General features: G+C 40.3%; 1 protein-coding gene across 1 annotated transcript in view; it reads left to right on the forward strand.

Annotated features, from left to right (window-relative positions):
* The window catches only part of cacna1g (calcium channel, voltage-dependent, T type, alpha 1G subunit), a 329783-nt gene that overhangs the window by 105648 nt on the left and 207887 nt on the right, over positions 1-16248 (forward strand). The window contains exons 5-8 of the mRNA XM_061967247.2: positions 2458-2752; positions 8485-8577; positions 8666-9491; positions 13556-13962. Coding sequence (XP_061823231.2) covers positions 2458-2752; positions 8485-8577; positions 8666-9491; positions 13556-13962 — 1621 coding nt within the window. The remainder of the gene's footprint in view (positions 1-2457; positions 2753-8484; positions 8578-8665; positions 9492-13555; positions 13963-16248) is intronic.

Genomic DNA, 16248 nt, shown 5'->3' on the forward strand with positions numbered 1-16248 from the left:
AGTGATACACGGACGTAGGGAGAAGTACAGAGCGCCAATAAACCTTAAAAGCCCTGCCTTTGCATGCCGGCCCAATCGCATAATATCTACGGCTTTTCACACACACACACACACAAGTGAATGCCACGCATACTTGCTCAACTGCCATACAGGTCACACTGAGGGTGGCCATATAAACAACTTTAACACTGTTACAAATATGCGCCACACTGTGAACCCACACCAAACAAGAATGACAAACACATTTCGGGAGAACATCCGCACCGTAACACAACATAAACACAACAGAACAAATACCCAGAACCCCTTGCAGCACTAACTCTTCCGGGACGCTATAATATACACCCCCCGCTAGCCCCCAACCCCCCACCTCAACCCCGCCCACTTCAACCTCCTCATGCTCTCTCAGGGAGAGCATGTCCCAAATTCCAAGCTGCTGTTTTGAGGCATGTAAAAAAAATTATGGACTTTGTGACTTCAATAATAAATATGGCAGTGCCATGTTGGCATTTTTTTCCATAACTTGAGTTGATTTATTTTGGAAAACCTTGTTACATTGTTTAATGCATCCAGCGGGGCATCACAACAAAATTAGGCATAATAATGTGTTAATTCCACGACTGTATATATCGGGATCGGTTGATATCGGAATCGGTATTTAAGAGTTGGACAATATCGGAATATCGGATATCGGCAAAAAAGCCATTATCGGACATCTTTAATAAATACCTAATATTTTCTTGTCAACTTGACTTATACTTTCAAACCAGGTTATCAATAAATATCTTAAAATAAAAAATGCATAGTTAATATTGTAGTTATATCATGAGGCGATTATACATTTATATTCTAATGTATTCACTGTTACAAGCGGCAATGAAAACACGTTTCAGATCTCTGCTTGTAGTATACAGTAGGGATGGGATTCATATGTCCCCATTCCTGGGTGGATCTCACGTAAGAGGAAGAGGGGGGCGCAGGGTTAATCATTTTGCGATGCACTCTGCTGAAAATAATGAAAAGTGCCACTCTCCATAGCAACTGATGCTGTAGTCAAAGGTGGAATTGCCACAAAACAAATAAGATATTCAACCTTCCACTACCATCTGGCGGCTAAAGCGGATAGTGCAAGCCCCAAATTTGTCACGTTTAATGAGTCAGGTAAACCACGTAGAATGGGGCCGTATGAAGCCCCTTCCTACTGTAAATATAATTTAAAAACCATTATAGCAAACCAAAACAAATACAAGCCCAGTTCAACATAGTTGGGACACGTGTGCAAATTACGTGTTCCTCGCGAAGTGGTTTAACAGTTACTCCATTGTACAGCACTAAGTAGCATTTGTAATTTATGGCCACCTTATTTGAATTTACCAGGAGAAAAATCATTTATTTGCTATTGGAACCTGTGAGATTGTGCAGATGTTTTCGAAAAAAGTGACTTATATTTGGATTAGAGATGTCCGATAATATCCCCCTGCCGATATTATCGGTCGATAAATGCTTTAAAATGTAATATCGGAAATTATCGGTATCTTTTTTTTTATTATCGGTATCTGTTTTCTTTTTTTTTTTTTTATTAAAACAACATAAAAAAACACAAGATACATTTACAATTAGTGCACCAATCCAAAAAACCTCCCTCCCCCATTTACCTCATTCACACAAAAGGGTTGTTTCTTTCTGTTATTAATATGCTGGTTCCTACATTATATATCAATATATATCAATACAGTCTGCAAGGGATACAGTCCGTAAGTCGTGCTGCTGGTCCACTAATAGTACTAACCTTTAACAGTTAATTTCACTCATTTTCATTAATTACTAGTTTATATGTAACTGTTTTTATATTGTTTTACTTTATTTTGTATTCAAGAAAATGTTTTTAATTTATTAATCTTATTTTATTTTATTAATATTTAAAAAAAGGACCTTATTTTCACCATACCTGGTTGTCCAAATTAGGCATAATAATGTGTTAAATCCACGACTGTATATATCCGTATCGGTTGATATCGGTATCGGTAATTAAAGAGTTGGACAATATCGGAATATCGAATATCGGCAAAAAGCCATTATCGGACATCCCTAATTTGGATTAATTGGAATTTGGGAGTAAAATTACATAACAGCAAGACACTGTTCTGCAAAAAGACTTGGGTAAAATCAACCAAGGAGCATTTTTCAGTTGTCAGACAGTCAAGTTTGTATATTGCAAGACTACACTCACTGTTGAAACTTTTTAAACAGACAAATGACCTCCAGTGTTACTTTGATGCTGTATTTGCTGTGATTTTTATTGGATCATCTGTTTAAACTCAGTATTGGACACCGTCCAATCGTTTATAAATCATCCAAGACTTTTAAGCAAGATTAAAAATGTAAACATATGAGATGTATACTCTTTGGAAACCTATAAACCACTAATAAATGTAATGTCCTCTAATTTCTCTCCAGTCCTCTGTCTGCGGAGCTTGAGAAATACTACCACACTGAAAATGACGATGAGAACCCTTTCATCTGCTCTCAGCCCCGAGAGAACGGCATGAGGGACTGCGGCTCAGTGCCCAAGCTCTATGACGAGGCGGGCCTGCAATGCAATCTTGACTTGTACTCGTACAACAATACCGATAACACCACCTGTGTCAATTGGAACCAGTACTACACCAACTGCTCTGCGGGTCTGGTTAACCCCTTCAAAGGGGCCATCAACTTTGACAACATCTGCTATGCCTGGATTGCCATTTTTCAGGTAAGGCTGCTTGCAATAATAGTCTATATGATAATTGCTTAAACATCATTCGTGTATGATAGCAAACCAGAAGGAAACAAAGAAGTGACAAAATGGATGCTAATTGCCCTGCAGCTGCTGTTGTATCACAGATATATGGCTTTACACGTCACACCCACCACATAATCATACAGCTTCAATTTTCCACACCATTTGGTAGCTATCCCCACATCATCTGCAAAGCTTTTGTCTGTTTTCATATTATTATTTCAGGCTGGGAGTGTCATGGAGGACATAAGCCAGATTGGGGATTTAGTCTCCCTTTGGTTTGACTGTAACTAAAGTTTGCCTGTGTGTGGTGGAACGTGTGAGAAAAAACTGTGGGATTCGTTTGATTTTTAGAGGGTCATCCCATTGGTTGAGGGATTAGCCTCGTTGCCTCGCAGCAGGAAAGTTCTGGGTTTGAAACCTTTTCCCCGAGCAGTGATTGTGATGTCATTTATTTTTATGTTATGAGATTAATATATTGGGAACAGATCAATCATTAACAAGTTTAAATAAGCCAATTACCGATATGAACTAGGGCTGCAACTAACGATTCATTTGATAATCGATTAATCTGTCAAATATTGCTACGATTAATCGATTAATAATCGGATAAAAGAGACAAACTATATTTCTATCCTTTCCAGTATTTTATTGAAAAAAACCCAGCATACTGGCGTCATGTTCTTTCAGCTTGCCAAATAAAACAAGGAAAATGTCACAAAAATGCACACTTTTGACACCCCTGCTATAGATAATAAAAAAATAAATGTGATAAATCTATGGATAAAAAGCAGAGCCTGACGACGCAAGCGCGTTTATTACAAATCTCTCTCTCTCTGTCTCCGCCCCTCCCTCACGAATGCTGCTGCACGCACAATTTGTTGTGTTTTTAACCTTCTTAATCCTGAACGTACATTGAAAATACACGCAACCCTAACTCAAAATGCCGGACATTTGATGCATTTAAGAAACACCGCCCGACAGCCCCGCAAAAGAGGACATGTCCGGTGAAAAGAGGACGTATGGTCAGTCTATCGTAGCCCGTTAGCTGCTAGCATGGACGTGAAACCGATCGCTGCTAGCCCTCTTTTTCTAGCATGCTAGCAGGTAACGGGCTAGGATAGACGGACCATACGTCCTCTTTTCACAGGACATGTCCTCTTTTGCGGAGCTGTCAGGGCGGAGTTTCTTAAATGCCTCAAATGTCCGGCGTTTTGAGTATTGTTTACACAACGTGCAGTACGCTACTTAATATGTCCGTGTGGAAACTCGTTCGGTACACTTCCGCACCGAAACGAAACCCCCGTACCAAAACGGTTCGATACAAATACACGTACCGTTACACCCTTATTATTTTGATTATTGTTTCTCAGCTGTTTGTAAATGTTGCAGTTTATAAATAAAGGTTAAAAAAAAAAAAAAATAAATAAAAAATGTATCCTCAGCGCATGCGCATAGCATAGATCCAACGAATCGATGACTAAATTAATCGCCAACTATTTTTATAATAAATTTTAATCGATTTAATTGATTAGTTGTTGCAGCCCTAATCTGAACATGTGAGGGCGCAATATAGTGGAACCTCGATTTACATACTTGGTTCTTGAACAGGGTCCGTAAATGGAAAGGGTTTTATGTTGAAGCAAATTTCTCAAGTGTGCATGTGTGCGCTGAACGAGAGGTAGTCTTCTCCTCCGCTGTGAATTAAGTGTGCTTTGCCGTCTTTTCCCGGAAAAGTCTGTTCTCATCACAGTTAAAAACTTGCTGTGGCATGAAGCCGGCTTCTTAAATCGCTTCAACGCGAGAAAGCACAAAATGCCTACCAGCAGGACACAAAATCATTTTAATGACACGTTGGTTCGTACACAAAGGCATATTTGGCTCGATCTAAAAGCTCTCGAACCGAAAAGTTAATAAAGGGGATCATAAACCTTTTTAACATGTTTTGATGGTTCTTGTTAAGCTTTAAAACTCAGGCTAAATAATTTATGTTGGGAAAATGTAATTGAATCCCTTGATTTGAGATAATAGTTTAGGTTTTTATTTATTTTTATTTTTTTTCCAAACAAAACAAAGTGAATGACCAAAAATATTAGATACATTTAGTATGAAACGTATTTTTTATTTTATTTATTTTTTAATAAAATACAGCTTGCAGGACTTGAACTATGTTTGTTTTTGTTGCTTTGTTTTCAATAAACATTAGACTCTTTACTACACCATATTGATGGTTCTTCAAAATATTTTAAACTACGCCCCACAGCTAATATATGCCATTGTTAATCAGAATGGTAAGTAGGACATTATACTGGATTTGAGCTATTGCATATTTATGCTACCGTAATTTTCGGACTATAGAGGGCACCTAAAAATAAGCCGCACCCACTTAACTTTGGACATATTTTTATTTTGTATATAAAATGTACAAACGTCTAAAAGCTGCAAGTGCACACATTGAAACATGAAGTATTTCGGCAGGTGCTTGTGTTCATTCACAAATTTAGGAAAATACTTTGCCTGTAGCATGGCACACAGAAGTCTACCAGAAAAGTAATCTGGGGGTCATCTTTTCAGATCAGATCAGATAGGTCTTTATTGTCATTACACAAGTACAACGAAACTTTGTTTTCAGCACTAACCCGTTCAAGATTAGACAAACAAACAGTGTACAGGGTTACAGAACAGGAACGCTGATGGGTCGCCACTAGGCGCCCCGTAAAAGATGGGAAAAAGGTAAAACGCTGGGGAAAAAGATGAGTAAAAAAATACAATCTAGACTGGGCTCCTAAGGGGCCCTAGTCTGGAGTGGGAAAAAACCTCCATGCAATGCACACATAAACACGTTACATTTAATCACAAAAAACTCGCAACAGAGGGGCGGGGAGTTGGGGCCCTGGAAGGCGACCGCTGCTATGAAGCGCTGCCATCCGACCATCACCCCGAGGGAAAAACAAGCGGTGGTGAAGACGTGGGGGAGGTGAATCTGTGCCCAATTGTCTTGGGTGTGATGATGTAATGTTTTTTTAGACTGAGGCCGATCTGCAAAAGTTCGACTCCAGGTGTCGTTGAGGAGGGAGGTCAAAAGTGTCCATTATTGAGGTGTCCTCGGGGGTGTTTTTCAGAACGGCCTTGTCCTGTTTTTACAGCGTCAAGGCCATTCGAGGGAGTCAAATTGTAGATTAGGATGTTTGTTTTCCGCGAGCAGACAAAACAATGACTTGTCTGTTCTATTCGTCCATGCTGGGTGCTCTCAAATTCTATTCAATTTTCCTTTTCAGCAAACTTCTCCATGATGTGATCCATCTTGCGATTCAGTTCAGAAATCGCCGCAGTCTGTGTTCCCACAGCCCTGCCCAAACCATCCATTGTGACGAACAGCCTTTGGGCTCCTTGAGTGGCTACCATCGTCTTACGAATTTGACGATACACCAGAGCAATGCCCAGCCCAATCAGCAGGTGCCCCACGATCACGGTTCCAAATAGGTAGATGTCTTCCACGTCCTCGATGGAAAGGACTGAGAGGCACATGATTCTCCATTTTTCCCAGGAATCTCTCGCGTACCCCGCAGCAATGGTTCCATCAGGGCAGCCAGGCTCCCCCGAACCTCTTTTCCTCGTCAAAAAGATTTTGTCAATTGCGTCGAGAGTCCAGCTGATCATATCCATGTCTGATGTTTAGATTTGAGGAAAGCGCAAAGAAAGAGGCTTCAAAAAAGTTCAGACAAGACAAAAACAAAGAGAACAAGCTGGGAGAGGATGGAGCGGAAAAAAATGTGACCGCCCTCACCAGAGGCAAGAGAGAAAATGGCTAAGTCGGAGTTGAGGGAACTTCTTCTTTCTCTGGGCCTCGTTTTTTCTTTCACTTTCGTCTCGATGTGGGTCACCTCTGGGTTTATGCCATCTTCTTCGGCATGCATTTCAGGGGTCTGTTAGTGACGGCTGTTTCATTTTACAATCGACGGGTCGATCACCTTTGACTTTGGGGCGGTGTCGTGTGTATTTTGGTGTATTCTTTTTAATGTTGAGGGGAGTGCATACGGTGTAACTGACTGATTTATTGTGCGAGTGAATTTGATTTATTGTGAACAATGTCATTGGTCCACTGTGACCCGTTCGGCAGTTCAAACGGTTTGATGTACATACATCTGAACAAATGAGGATTGAATGTGGAATTCCACAAGGTTCGGTTTTGGGACCAACATTATTTATTTTATATATTAATGATATATGTGAGGTATCAAAGTTATTGAAATTTGTATTATTTGCAGACGACACCAACTTTTATAGTTCGGGACATGACTTAAAAGCATTATCAAATATTATTGAACAGGAAATGATTAAACTTAAGAGATGGTTTGATGTCAATAAATTATCATTAAATGTAAAAAAAACAAAGTTCATGATTTTTTGTAAGAGGAAAAGGGAGGAAACGATCAAACTGTCAATAGATGGAATTGGTATTGAAAGGGTTTTTGAACATGGATTTTTAGGAGTGATACTGGATGACGGTCTGACATGGAAATCTCATATTGCACATGTACGGAAAAAGATGTCTAAGAGTATTTTTATATTAAATAAGGTAAAATATGTGTTAGATTATAGGGCAATGCGTATATTGTATTGTACACTTATATTGCCATATATCAGCTACTGTGTGGAAGTGTGGGGGAACACATACAAGAGTAACATAAAGGCATTATATGAACTACAGAAAAGAGCTATAAGGATTATTCATAAAGTAGATTACTTAGAACACACTAACATATTATCTATTAATTCGGGTTTATTGAAATTTCAGGAGCTAGTAAAGTTAGACATTATGTGTCATGTTTAAGGCTAAAAGTAAAACATTACCAGCAAATTTACAAAAAAAAGTTTGTCATCACTTCTGAGAATGAAGAGCATAGAAGAAAAGGTCATTTCCAACATCAGTATTCAAGGACAACTTTAAAACAAATGTGCATATCAGTGGTGGGGGTTAAACTATAGAATTCTCTTTACAATGAGATAAAAGATTGTAAAAATATATTCCAATTGAAAAAAATATATAAAGACAGAACAATAAGATCATATGGACAGCCATAAGTGTTTACATTTCTGTATGTTTTCGTTATATTTGGATGTAATTGTTGGTTTATATGATATTATTAAGTAAGACTACATATTATGTTGAAGGGGGCAGGAAAATATAAGATTTTTCTTCATCCTGCTCCTTCTCAGGCATTGGTGTGTAAATGTAAAATTTAATAATTGTGGTATAATTGTCTTTCGATCAAAGATGCACATCAATGAAGGAGATAAATAAAAATGAAATGAAATGAAAATGTGATGAGGCTAAATGTACTGGCAGCATGTGAAGTTTGTGAACTCGCCGCAGCATTGGCCAAAACGCTGGCTTCAAAGCGTAGGAAAAAAGTAACGGCTTGTAGTCCAGAAATTACCATTATTATTAGTTTAAAGTCTAATGATAATCAACTCCAGTATGTCAGACCTGTGATCAACATGTAACATTTCTAGAGTGTGACCTAAATTAAGTAAGCACGGTAGGGTCTCGCTAATCCGCAATCAGCCCCCGTGATAGAAATTAGGGGAAGGAGTGTTTTTTGTCGTTTTTTTTTTTTTACTATTGCTTGTGTGAATCTCTTATTACTTAGTGTATATTTTCCTGCATTGTCCAACATATGTTTACTGTTTGCTTCCTTAAGGTGATCACTCTGGAGGGCTGGGTGGATATCATGTATTTCGTGATGGATGCTCACTCCTTCTACAACTTCATCTACTTCATCCTACTCATTATCGTAAGTGCTACTTCCTGATGATTGCACAAGTTTCTCCTTTCATCTATTTGTCACGACTGCTCGGATAACAATTCTTCCCTGTTCTTAGATCGGCTCATTCTTCATGATCAACCTATGCCTGGTCGTCATTGCCACTCAGTTCTCTGAAACAAAGCAGAGAGAGAGCCAGCTGATGAAGGAGCAGAGAGTGCGCTTCATGTCTAGTGCCAGCACCTTGGCTTCCCTCTCCGAGCCGGGGTCCTGCTATGACGAGCTACTCAAGTACCTTGTTCACATCATACGGAAGGGGGCAAGGGAGGTGGCCCACATCTGCAGGTTCTTAGCTCGTCGTGCAGGGATCAACATTGCCGCCTCTCCGCCTCCAGTAGAACCCCAGCAACGGCAAAGCCAGAGGAGAAGGAGGAAATCTTCCAAGCAGGGATCCTTTTCAGTTCAACACATGGTGCACCCTCACTACCACTACCATCTTGGCAATGGCAGTGTGAAAGCTAATATCCGGTGTCTTGAAGGTAGAGATATGGAGGCGTCTTCTCATAACAATAATGGAGGTGCGGTCGCTTTAGCTGTGCCACTACCTTCAGCAACATCAGCCTTGTCTGACACAAATCTGGTGGGATTTGGTGATTCACACTCAACTCTTGGAGTATTCCATCTAGAAACACGTTGCTGTACACCCTCAACTACAAACCTATGGCAAACCCAGGGCCAGTTCTCTTTGACACCAGCTTCCTCTTCAAGGGCAATGAAGAGGAACTCTGTGCCCTTTGCTGCCCCTGGTCCTAAGAATTACCCCACCTTGCAGGCAAGAGCTCTGGCTGAGTCCAGACGAGGAAGTGTCGCAACCAGCCTCAACGTCCCACCAATAAACCATGGGAGAAGGCGGCAGAGCTTGGTGGACACTCTCAACCCCTCAGGTAGATCATTGCCGGTCACTATTAAATGGGTATAGTGGAACTCCGTACCTGTATCAGTCAACCAACTCATCCGGTCCGCGGCCACTGTGTTATTCAGAAAATGAGAGCCAAAGGGGTCACTTCTGTGAAAAATTGTTCCATTTGTGTGTTAAAGTCTTGTTAATATTAACACAACCCCTAGCCTGTTTTTTGCAAAAGCAAAATTATGGTTATATCAAAGTTAGGACCATCCATCCATCCATCCATTTTCTACCGAATGTCCCTTTCGGGGTCGTGGGGGGTGCTGGATTGTCAAATATTACAATATTTGATACCGATCAAACATTAATCTGTCCCTAAAGTACGCAAAGTTGTATGTTTGCCTAGTCTTACACTTTAAGCATGAGTGAAGAATGCGTGAAGTGCACTGTTAACCTTAGAAGTCCATTAGAGAAAGAGATGATACAGAATATTCTGCTCACATATGCTATGTGGTGGTTGTTTGAGCACACTGCAGCTAGCCCTGGATAGTCCCACTCTTTAATGTTTCAATCACACGCAGAATTCTCACAGGAATGAGGCAAAAATACAACCTTACCTACTGTAGTTAACTCGTACCTAATGCCTTTTTCAAGTTTGTAATACTATCAACATTGGACTGGACACTTTTTTGCTTCATGCAAATATTTATTAAACGTTATGCTTTTTGAAACGACTCAACACAATAAGGACACAAACGCTATTTTATTTACAATAAAAAAATATGACCAAAGATGTTTGGTATGGGCCCTGTGATGAGGTGGCGACTTGTCCAGGGTGTACCCCGCCTTCCGCCCGAATGCAGCTGAGATAGGCTCCAGCACCCCCCGCGACCCCAAAAGGGACAAGCGGTAGAAAATGGATGAATGGATGGATGTTTGGTATGGAAACCTTTGATAAGGCTACCTAAATACATGCTTCTGATTTTCTGTTTATGTGTTGTACAAATTAATTGTATTAATATTTCTGCATGACGGTATCTAAGTGTACATGGACACATTTAATCGGATTAAAAACCTAAACGGAATAAAATTGCATCATGTAAACACACCCTGCAGAATTTTCTGACACAATCACACACTTTCGCATCAAAATTGAATTCCGATCGAGACAGGTGGTTTATGCCTAAAATTATTCGCATTGTAGTGCATGAAAACACATCTTCCGAAATTCGGGTTAGTTCTATCTTTACTGCACATGTCTTGGCTGTCAGCTATACTTTGGTGGTGGAGCAGGGTCTACATTTATTTTTCTCGGAATGAAGCGCTTGTCTTGATGCGTTATATACTGTTTAATTTGTTGCTTTAAAACGAGACTAGCAAAAACAAAAATATGGTCTGGAGTGTCATGTGTCGATGTTACAACAAAAGAAGGGATCCAGTTGTCGTCTTAAAGAGCTGTTTTATTCACAAATGTACAGCTACTCCAAGTGCGAACTGCTAGCCTCAAACACATACACACAATGTTGAAACATAAAGACGCTCCGCAGCCCGTACATAATTACAACATAAAAAGCACAAAGCCAACGTCTGATAACAGTGGAAGTCACTGCTTAGTCAGCATCTGCAGTGAGCGAACTCGTCCAAAAGATGGCGCCATAGCGCAAGTAATAACAGTTTACCGTTTATGTTAGGTTCTGCGCATGTCAAAGTAAAGTATTCCGATTTAAGGTGTGATGCAAGAAAAAGTACGTTATAATCAGATTTTTTTTTTCATTCTAATCCAATGATGATCAGATTAAATTAATGTTGTCCATGTACCAGTGGCTAGTGTTTTAAGCCTCTCCATTATGAACATACTGCTAATGTTCCTAGTCGACTAGCCTGCTAAACATTTTGTAATTAAGGACTATCAACCAGAATATATTATAGAGGAATATTTACATTTTTAAACCTGCCAGAAAATGTCCCCACTCTGTAACCCCCAATTAATATACTAACATCACAGATTACATTACCAAACATCTTTGACAATCAAAACATGATCGTACACATCCACATTATCGCGCTAAACTAGTCTTTAAACACATAAGTGAAGCTGCCAGGGATACACATTCTGTCTGGGATTAAAAATCTGGTACGACACCTGTTGTGGTTAGCCTTTGTCAAGGTGGAGGGGTTCTCCCTTTATCGGCGGGTAGCTGATCACAGCGATGGAAATGGCTTTGTTGTTGTTGGATCTGGACTTGCCATTCAATGCACCCTTTCTTTAGTCAATTTCTGATAATTATTCCCCCTAATGCAGGGGTCGGCAACCCAAAATGTTGAAAGAGCCATATTGGATCAAAAATCCAAAAAAAAGGAATCTGTCTGGAGCCGCAGGAATTTAAAAGCCTTATATAAATTCTATAATGAAGGCAACACACGATGTAAGTGTCTCAGAGGGTGAGATAACTCCTGGAAATTACTGGCTTAGAATGGCCAAATGTATAGATGTGTGTCCAAATTAAAGGAAATGTCAGGCTGTCTTCTTCGAATGGATTTATTACAATCTTTGCTTGCTGTGGTCTGGATCAACATGGCACACAACTATCAGAAATATAGACAATATTACATACAGATATGTCATGAGACATGCAAATGTAAATTAAATACACAGAGGACATAGGTAAAGGAAATAAAACAAGCTTATATATACCTACACACCAGGCATAATGACGCAATAAGTACATACAGCTTGCAGTCATGCACTGACCAAATATGCCGGATTAGCACTCCAACAAGTCAATAACATCAACAAAGCTCATGTTTCTGCATTCACGCACAGCATACAAAGTTTGGTGGACAAAATGAGACAAAAAAGGAGTGGCATAAAACACGTCTTTCTGCGGCAGCGTTGGAGAAAGTTACACATGTAAATAAACTGTTGCGTCACAGTCCAAACAACTACGGTGAGTTCAAGGACATGGAAGCTGCTTTTATACCCAATTGGGGCACCCACCTGTTCCCAATTAGCCTGTTCACCTGTGGGATTTTCCAAATAAGTGTTTGATAAGCATTCTTCAACTTTCTTAGTCTTTTTTGCCACTTGTGGCAGCTTTTTTGAAACATGTTGCAGGCATCAAATTCCAAATGAGCTAATATTTGCCAAAAAAATTAAGTTTTCCAGTTTGAACATTAAGTATCATGTCTTTGCAGTCTATTCAATTGAATATAGGTTGAAAAGGAATTGCAAATCATTGTATTCTGTTTTTATTTACGATTTACACAACGTGCTAACTTCACTGGTTTTGGGTGTTGTACTATTGTGAGCTAATGACGTTGGATGATGAGATCTATTTTTGCGGATGAGAGTAATGCTTCGATCATAAGCAAACAATATAAAGAATAAATGTATTCCTATTCCCACTAAAGTGAACAAGGTAGTTAAGTGTTTTGCTTCCTTCTTCACTTCACAAAATTGAATGGATATCGGTTCTCAGTTTTTGTGCAATACCTCAAACAAACTAACAAAGCAATTGTATTTAAAACAATACCTCTCACATGCAGGTTTTCCAGCTTGGTGAAGATAACAATTGGACATTATAAATTATGAGGACGACAAGGGTGTTTTTTTTTTGTCAGAAGCAAAACAAAATAGTCCTTTTCATGCAATCCCCTATTAGAATCAGTTAGAAATGTGTTTTGATCAAGTATCAAACTAAAGTATTATCCAGATTTTTTTTTTCCCCTTTCCGTGAGAGAGAGAAACATTGTAATCACAGTCAAATGTTAAATGCTTCATGTTCTAGCTGGCAACAAACGTCTTCAGCTTTTGGCCAAGTTCTAAAAGGCAGTGTGCTCAGCAAAAGTCAGGCCAGATCTGCTCAGGTTATACAGACGGTGGAAACGCGGGCCGCCAGCCATCCAGGCCGGAGCGTGGTCTGCGGAGACGAGGCTCACGCACTGCCCGTCACTGTCGAACACGCTCGCTCTTACACACACGCGAGCATCCCCAAATCTTGTTCTTCACAATAGATGCTTTTATTTGTTTAGACATTTTATATTAAACACTTCATGCATGCTATTTATCACAATCACAGTCACTTACTCAGCTCTCTCGCTCAGCTGCAGCCCAGCCCTCCTGCCAGCTGTCGGCCCGTGACCTGAGCATCACCAGCAGCGCCATGGACACGGCGATGTTGACATTGGACCCTGAGAGTTGCCCTTACTGCGCAAAAGCCCTCGCCAACGAGTCCGAAGGCGGTACAGAGGGCAACGAGACACCTGGAGACTCCGACAGCGAGGGCGTCTATGAGTTCAGCCACGACATGCGTCGCAGAGACAGGCGAGACAGCCGGCAGCCCAGGAAGAAAGCCTTCCGGCTGGGTAAAACAGCCGGAAAGGTGGTGCACTTCTGGAGGTTGGTGTGCGACACATTCAGGAAGATCGTCGATAGCAAGTACTTCGGACGAGGGATCATGATTGCCATCCTGATCAATACGCTAAGCATGGGCATCGAGTATCACGAGCAGGTGAGTGTGTCAACCTAATGATTTGTTTTGTTGCACCTTCCACACAAGTGGCTATCCATGGCTGAGCTAGTGATTGATGAGTTCAAGTTAAAGATTTGATGTGTATGTTTGTGTCTCTCTATGTGATTTTGTAAGCTGCACTGCTCCCACGAGCCCAACAGGAATTTGTGATGTCTCTCTCTGGACTTGTTTATTTACACCAGCATAATTGCAGCCATGTGGGAGAGAAAATGGGGGAATGCGTTTGTATGAGGAGATGAGAGAGAGAAGTGGGGGAAGGCCCAACTATTGACATACTAGGGTTGTCCCGATACCAATATTTTGGTACCGGTACTGGTTATTTTCTGTTTCAACATGTTCTATCTACACTTCACTTATTCTTCTGTTGTTTGGATACTTTACATTAGTTTTGGATGATACCACAAATGTAGGTATCGATCCGATACCAAGTAGCTTGAGGACCGTGGGTTGCTGACCCCCGGCTTAGACACACGTACACATAAGCGGGAATGCAAGGTAATGTGGCAGTCTTTATCTGGATCATGCCCAAAATCGAATCAGTGTTTCCGTATCTTATTAGGGAAAATTTCCTGAAAGTTTCGTGAAAAAACGCCAGTAATATTTGGGGTTATTTATCTAACTATACTGACTGACAGAAAACAAACAGCAAACGGCAATGATTATATTTAATGAACAGAGCAGCTCACAAAATGCAGTAATCGGTATTTTATAATAAAGTGATGGTTGCAGAGTATTTTGGTTGCAGTCTATCAGTGCACAAGGGATAGAGCGGTATTGATTCCAAAGGCCCAGTGTGTGTGCCCTAAGAATGGGAGAGGATAGACAATAGACATACCTGCTCAGTGGCCTTGTGGTTAGAGTGTTCGCCCTGAGATCGGTAGGTTGTGAGTTCAAATCCCGGCCGAGTCATAGCAAAGACTATACAAATGGGACCCGTTACCTCCCTGCTTGGCACTCAGCATCAAGGGTTGGAATTGGGGGTTTAACCACCAAAAATGATTCTCGGGCGTGGCCACCGCTGCTGCTCACTGCTCCCCTCACCTACCAGTGGGTGAACAAGGGGATGGGTCAAATGCAGAGGACAAATTTCACCACACCTAGTGTGTGTGTAACAATCATTGGTACTTTAACTTTAACTTAACAATGAGATTGACAATCATTGATGTTCTGACAAGGTGCAGCTTGCCAAATGAATTGTCAAACGGTATTTGATATGTATGGTTTGTAGGAAGTTAAACAACAGAAGTATTATATGAGAGGGAAGGAGATTCCACCGTGTTTTAGTTTTATTGGGTTACTTTCAGTCCCTGACCCAGTGCTTATAAACATATCCAGATGGCATCATCTTTAGCACAACCACAGGAAGTCTTAGAGCTTTCTCCACTCAACCTTACAGTTTTTTTTGCCTTATAGTTTCCACTTTCTTCTTCTGCCTTTCCTCCCCGTACCTACACTTATCCCCAGCCCCCCTCGTCTCATTTTATTACTTATTTTCTCCACTGCTTCCATCCTCCTTGTTATTCAGTCTACCGTGCCGCAGGATTCCTTTCACCACAGTCTATCTGAGTGTGTTGTTTTGTGTTGAAGTGAATCCCTTTGCTCTTTCCAAACCTACAATTGATTGTGAGTCGATTGACATGCAGTAAAAGCAGCACTGACAGATCTAGGTTTTTTTTCAGTTTTTCATGACTACAAGGCTTTGTTTTGTTTACTATCCAAGTATCATCCAGCCAATTTACTCTTGAGAGTTTTGCTTGATAGGGAATACTTTGCTGTGTCCTGATTAATGCTCCACAGCTGAAAAAAAGTATGGAGTAATTGTACGTTAAAGTAATGCCTTTAAAATCATTTGGTATGCTGGCTCACAGTAAAAGGAATAGTATTGCGCTCATTACTGAGAAACCCCTGATTAACTATTTTAGTCGCCTGCGAGTCTGGTCGCCAGCCATCCAGGAAACTACTCATATTTAGCACTAACTTCATTGCTAACGTTCCTGGTCAGTTCACGTTCGTGCTATGCTTATTCAAATGTTGCTGCATGCTAAAATGTGTACTTTGTCTATTTTAAAGAAATCCTTGATAAAAAAAAACAACCAAAAACTACAATGTTGACCTAAGATTTGTGAAGATTTCAAACTATTTTCCCCTAGAAAAAAACAAAAAACACTACTTGTTAAGGCTTCCTAGAGTAAGTGTTGCCATATGAACAAAGCTGCATCTGTGTTTCGTATAACTGTTGCCAGAAAGCCGCAATAATCCAATGAA

Source organism: Nerophis lumbriciformis, linkage group LG11 (assembly GCF_033978685.3).
Source record: "Nerophis lumbriciformis linkage group LG11, RoL_Nlum_v2.1, whole genome shotgun sequence".
NCBI classification, from domain to species: Eukaryota; Metazoa; Chordata; class Actinopteri; order Syngnathiformes; family Syngnathidae; genus Nerophis; species Nerophis lumbriciformis.